A 6,085-nucleotide genomic window follows, 5' to 3' on the forward strand; every position below is an offset into this window, starting at 1 on the left:
TTTGCTCATGTGGGAGAGTGTGGTGCTGATAACACCAAGGCCACGGGTTCAGATCCCTTCATAGGGATGGCTGGTTTGCTCATGTGGGAGAGTGTGGTGCTGACAACACCAAGTCAAGGGTTAAGATTCCCTTACCGGTCATCTTTTTAAAAAAAAAACAAAAAACAAAAACGTACTGACTGAATATCTGAAATTGAACTCCTCACCTTGCCCCTTGGCCACGCTCCTCCTTCTTGATTTAAGTCATCATCTTTCCAATCCCCAAGTCTCAAAACTTGGAGTTATGTCAGACTCTTTTCCCACTGCCACCAGCCAATCAGTTGTCATGTCCTAATGTCCCCTTGAATTTATAAAATTTGTTCCCTCTTTTAATGCTGTTAAGGGAGTTATTGGGACTTAAGTAGAAAGTGCACGAGTTTTGGAGTCAGATGAATTTAATGCTAATTCCACTACTTCTTAGCTTTGTGGCCTTAAGTGAATTACAGTACGTTTATGGGCCTCGGTTTTTCTCATCTTTATAATGGGGACCCACCACCCACCTTTTGAACAGATGATGAAAGGATTGCTGATGTTAGGAAGAGGACTGTGTAACACATAGTAGGTATCCAAAACCAGACAGTTCTTCTCTTTTCTTGGGGGGGAACACTGGTTTTCCATCGACAGTTGTTTTCTATTTCATCCCTTGCCTGCACTCTGATAGTAGGTATCCAAAACCAGACAGTTCTTCTCTTTTCTCGGGGGGGAACACTGGTTTTCCATCGACAGTTGTTTTCTATTTCATCCCTTGCCTGCACTCTGCAGTGCTCCCCTGTTCTCCCTCTTCTTCACAGCTGTCACCAGTGCCACTGCTCACAGGGTAAAGTCCAAATCCCTGAGCCGGGCATTCTGTGGTCTTTTCTTCACTACATGCTCCCTCATACCTGTGCTGCTTCTGCCTCAGGACACTCATCTTCCCTGAACATCCTGTGGTTTTCTGACTCCTCGGCCTGTGCTCCAGCCATTTTACTTACCTCCAGAGCTTCTCCATCTCCTTCCACCCACTGAAATCCTACTCACTCATCAGAGCCAATTCAAATGCTCTCCCTCATCCTCAGAGCCTCCCCTCCAATGTTTTCAGATGGAATTCACCTGCCCCTTTTCTGTAGCTACTGAACCTTACTGTGGAGTTGACTCAGCAAGCCTTGACTCAGTTAACTAGGTATGGGTCTGCCTCCCCTACTGGACTGTAAACTTGAAGCAGGGTTTGAATGTATCTTTGGGCTACAAGATGCTCAGTTGACCTGCACTGAATAGCTTCTCCCAGATCTTTTTCCTAACTTAACCCAAATCTGCCCCAATCTCAATCCCTAAATTGCCTTTCCATCTCACTCGTCTCTTTCCCAATCTTGTTTCTCAAATCAAACTCCAGCGCAGCCTCCACTGAGACTAAACTCCTGGTTCCCGCTCTAGAGAAAAGATACACATGCTTCCCCCTCCCCAGTGTTTCATGGTAGGCACTGAGTCACCTCTTGGGGATCCCTGGGCCCCCCTCCCCACCCCACTGTGGTGGACAGGATGCCTGCTGTCTTGGCCTCAAGGGGTCAGAGGAAGCCAGGGCCTCTAGGGCTCAGTATTTTTATCAGCCTAGGAAACAAGACACACGGAAGCGGAAACCATGTGGTCAGAGAAAGTGAACAGCCCTCATCTCAGGGGAACCCCCACTAGGGCTGGGGGCCAGACACCAGGGAGGGACATTGAAAAGAGGCAGGTCTGGGGGCCAAGGTATCAGGGCTTATTTTGCTTTGGTTTTATGTAACTCTCACAGAGAGGGAAATGATGTGCTTTGAAACCAGAGAGAAGCCTTCCGGGTGGAGGAACAAATTTGGACACTGAAGTTTTCTTTTCTTACCTCTCAACCCCCAGCCTAGGGATCCTAAACCCAACTCCCCCCAACTCCAAACCTAGGCTCTTTGCATGCCACTTCCGAAATCTCCAGCCTGTGAGAGGAACCGGAAACCAAGGTCACTCACAGCTTGAAGTCTCTTCTCTGAATCACAGCAGCTTCCTCTCTCACAGGACCTTTCTTACCAGCCCTTCCCCCTCCTGCCCCCTGAAAATCTGCCTGGTCCTTTGGAGGCCTTGGGCCTCTTCCTAACATCAGGCTCTCTGTCTTCTGCGAGGGTCTCATGCCCACCCCATGTTCCCATGTTTCCAGAAGCTTCCCCTCCCTGTCCTCTACCACCTTCCACTTCCACTCCTGGGGTTCTCCTGTATAAACCTGGGCTCAAAGCCTGAAAAAGAAGTTTCTGATAAGATCCTCTGATGTAGACAAACACAGACTGTGCACTCTCCAATTTCCTATCCTAGTTTCCAGGGAGCTAGAGTGGGGAGTTGAGTAATGAATAGTGGGAGAGATGGAGATACCTCCCTCCTCTATGGGGATCCCAGACCCTCTCTCTCCACCTGTCAGGACTTCATCACCAGTTCTTGGAAAAGGAGATGTTTATGTGGAAGGCAAAGCCTAGGCTGCCCAGAGATGAAGCATGGGGATTGGGGATGGGGACAGAAGCTGGAAGGAAGAAATGAGGATTGGGGCCCTGGAGGAGGAGACTGAGAAACTAGAGGGCAGGACTAGCTGGGAGCCTAGCAGCCTGGCTGGCCTTGGGTGTGGATCTCTGGTTGCCCAAGAACAGACAACCGATTGGGGCCCTGGAGGAGGAGACTGAGAAACTAGAGGGCAGGAATAGCCGGGAGCCTAGCAGCCTGGCTGGCCTTGGGTGTGGATCTCTGGTTGCCCAAGAACAGACAACCCAGGTTACATAATTTGGCTCTTTCTGCCTCCTTCCCCTGCTCCTAATTTTAGCAACCGAAATTCCACTCCCCCACAGAACTCTTCCTCTATCCATTCTGCTTCTATCCCCTGTCCTCCCCCAGCCTCCTCATGGCCCCCCAGCCCTAGCTGCCCCCAACTCGGCTCCTTCAGTGACTCAGCAAAGGGAAAGCCCTGTGATGGGGGAAGAGGGTGTTAAGTGGGGAGGAGGATGTGGTTCTGCTTGGGGAGCTGGGGAGGGGAGCGAAACTGGTTTTGTTCCCCTTTTGGCCTCTGTTCACATCTATTTCTCCAGCTGCAGACTGCAGAGTGGACGGACCCCAGTGTAGGGAGCAGAGTGAGATGAGGGCAAACTGGGCCTTTTTAGAGCTGGCTTGAGGGTGGGCAAGCAGGGGATTCTTGTTGTTAGCTGAGGGCATGCACTAGCGCCTGCGTGTGTGTTGCAGGTGTGTAGGAGCTGTGGGTTTCAGCAGGCAGGGCGGGAAAGGAGATGTCATGGGTGATAAAAACCACAGCAATGGAACAAGGCAGAGGAGACGGCAGGAGTGAAATGTGGAACCAGGTCTTATTAGGAAATGGCAGAATCAAGGAGCAATGTTGGTGGCCCTTATCCCGCCAACCCTGCTCGTTACAAGTTCTGCTCCCACCCCTCATCCTCTGCCATGCAGCATCTGACTCTTCCTCGTTATCTCCACCTGTCCTCACCCTTCCTTCTACCTGCCCCTGAGGCTGCATCCCAGTTTCTCGCTCTTTCCCTAGGGTCACTTGAGGGCCTCTGCATGGCGATTCAGGGCCTGAGAAAGGGCTGTCACAGCTCCCATTACACGGCCCAGCTCCCAGGTCTCAATCTGGCTTCGAAATCGCTGCAGGAAGCGGTCAGGGTGCCAGCGGACCTGCTGGACCCTCAAGTACCTCCTCAGAGCACCCTGTTCCTCCAAGGGAGGGCCCCTGGCCACAAGGGCTGCAGCCATGGCCTCTGGGTCTCCTCCCCCAGGGCAGGGCCAGGGCACATCACCAAAGCGCCAGAGGCTGCCCCTTCCAGCCCCTCTGGGGTGCTCTGCCCTAGGCCCAGCCCTGGCTGGCTCTGGCCCTTGGTCCCCTTGAGCCTCCTGGGCCCTCCTGGATCGGCTTTCATGCAGTTCTTCCTCTTTGGCCTGGGATCGCTCTTGGAAGAGCCGCTGCTCTTCCTCCTGCTGTCGCCAGTTGTGACTGGAGCCCTCAGCCCGTGAGGGTCTGCCGGATCTCTCTGCTTCCCGCTGCTGCTGCTGGTGCTTCTGGGCATGTTCCCGGGCCAAGCGCTCTGACCAGGCTGAGAAGGATTCAGGTTCCTGGGCCTCACGGGAAGCGTCATCTGTTTGGGAGGTGGGATGGGGCATATCAGAGAGAGGCTGTGAGAAGGTGATGGGGCATGAGAGACAAGTATAGAGGAAGGGGCAGAGGAGTCTTGTGTGGAACATTCATGTAGTGGGCAGAGGAAAAGTGGCCAACGGGAAAGAAGGGCAGCTGTGGATGGCAATGGATTCCTCACCTTCAAATCTCCCAATGACCTCCTGCCACTCGTCCTCCAGCTCGCCTTGCAGCTTCTGCCTCCATTCCTGCTCCTTGGAAGCCTCATCTTCTTCCTCCTCTTCAGCAGAATCCCAGGGAGGTCCCCAACCTAGAATTTGCCCCGGGGTCTCCCCATCCTTGTTCTTTATTCCCATGGCAGAGGGACAGCGACTCAGCAGTGGCAGGAAGAAGTCTGTGTAGGCTGTTGGTGGGAGAGGAGTGAGCAGAAGTTAGTTGGGACTCCTGCTCCTTGGTAGGGCCACCATCTTGGACTCTGCTGGTCACTCACTCCCTTGGTCTTAGAGCAATGGAAAGGGTGGCCCACATGGCTGCCTCCTGGGACTCCTGCTCCTTGGTAGGGCCACCATCTTGGACGCTGCTGGTCACTCACTCCCTTGGTCTTAGAGCAATGGAAAGGGTGGCCCACATGGCTGCCTCCTGGGTATTAGGAAATAACCATCACTTGCAAATACATACTCATAGTTTACCATATGCACGATAAGTGTGGTAGTTTAAAATATTCTAACCTGTGTCCCCACAAACTATTTTAGTGTCCTGGGAATTCTATAATGTCAAATGACGTTTTCCAGCCTGCCTCCAGCCACCTAGGGTAATGTCAAAATCCTTTGACTATGTATTCCACTTTTGGCTTGAAAGTCTTGTCACTATATATCCCTTCTTGTATTTCTCACCCAAAACTACACGTCAGACCGGTAAAATATCTGAACACTCTACTCTGAACCATTATAAATATACAAATACGTTAACATTTATCTTTTTATATCACTTTTCAATATATTGAGTAAAATAAATGTATTCAGGAGATCTTCTCTCAGCCACCCTTACCCAGGGAGGGGAGTGGCAGGTAGACCAGCAATGAGTTTGAGCCACAGAAATGTTGCCAGCAGCAGAGCTCTTTCCAAATGACTGCTGACCTAGGGCAGGGGAAAGGGGCCTGAGATAGGGGGTCTCATCCAGGTACTAGGAGAAAACAGAAGGGGGACTGACATTCCTGAGTTCCCCTCTTCCTGAATCCTGACCTCACTGCATATGGTCCAGGTTTAGCTAAGTGCCATGTTGCTTGCTTCACTGCCAACCCAGGCACCTTGGCCAGGCCCATCTGCTCTGGCCACCAACCACCTCTTTAACTCAGTGGACAGGGGAAGGTGAAGGAGGCAGCCTTCCTTCCTGCAGACCTGCTTTCTTTCTCTAGGGTAGGAGGAAATGGACCGGCAGTCCGCCAATCTTTATGCTGTGGTGCTGGAATGTAACTTTTACCTTGCAGAAGGACAGGAAAAGGGTTGAACTGTCACTGCCAGGAAGGCAAGAAGACAGAATGGGCCCAGCCTTGGTTGGCCAAGGCCCAGCCCCACCAAACCACTTCAGGGTGAGAGGAAGGAGCACTTCTTAGTACTGGTGTGACCTGTCACAAGTCCTCCCAACTTGTCCCACCCAGCAAGTACCTGTTCCTGTCTTCAACTGCTTATTCCTCACTAGGGTTCACTGCAGATGTGAGGGTGGGTGTGTGCTCAAGCTGGCATGAGAGGTTTTAAATTCATAGTTTTTTTTTTTTTTTTTTTGTCTTTTTTCGTGACCGGCAACGGATCGCAACCCTCAGTGTCGTGCCCGTACCGGACCAGGACCGGCAACGGGATCACAACCCTCGGTGTCGCGCCCACACCTCGCTCAGCCAGTGAGCGGCCGGTCTGTATGTGGGATCCGAACCCT

The 6,085-nt window shown here is 52.0% G+C and overlaps 1 protein-coding gene and 1 long non-coding RNA gene across 2 annotated transcripts in view; both read right to left on the reverse strand.

Annotated features, from left to right (window-relative positions):
* Positions 1–416: 416 nt before the first annotated feature.
* Positions 417–2,215, reverse strand: LOC103606059. Its single transcript, XR_551845.1, has 2 exons — positions 789–2,215; positions 417–686 (listed from the first exon to the last, which is right to left on the reverse strand). It is a non-coding gene; the product is annotated as an uncharacterized LOC103606059 (long non-coding RNA).
* A 1,140-nt stretch (positions 2,216–3,355) lies between these two features.
* The window catches only part of NFKBIL1 (nuclear factor of kappa light polypeptide gene enhancer in B-cells inhibitor-like 1), a 10,755-nt gene continuing 8,025 nt past the window's right edge, over positions 3,356–6,085 (reverse strand). The window contains exons 3-4 of the mRNA XM_008590654.1: positions 4,338–4,559; positions 3,356–4,160 (exon numbers count right to left, since the gene is read on the reverse strand). Of these exons, the coding sequence (XP_008588876.1) occupies positions 3,571–4,160; positions 4,338–4,559 (812 nt within the window). The 3' untranslated portion in view covers positions 3,356–3,570. The remainder of the gene's footprint in view (positions 4,161–4,337; positions 4,560–6,085) is intronic.

Source organism: Galeopterus variegatus, unplaced genomic scaffold (genome assembly GCF_000696425.1).
Source record: "Galeopterus variegatus unplaced genomic scaffold, G_variegatus-3.0.2 Scaffold6255, whole genome shotgun sequence".
In the NCBI taxonomy this organism is placed as follows: Eukaryota; Metazoa; Chordata; class Mammalia; order Dermoptera; family Cynocephalidae; genus Galeopterus; species Galeopterus variegatus.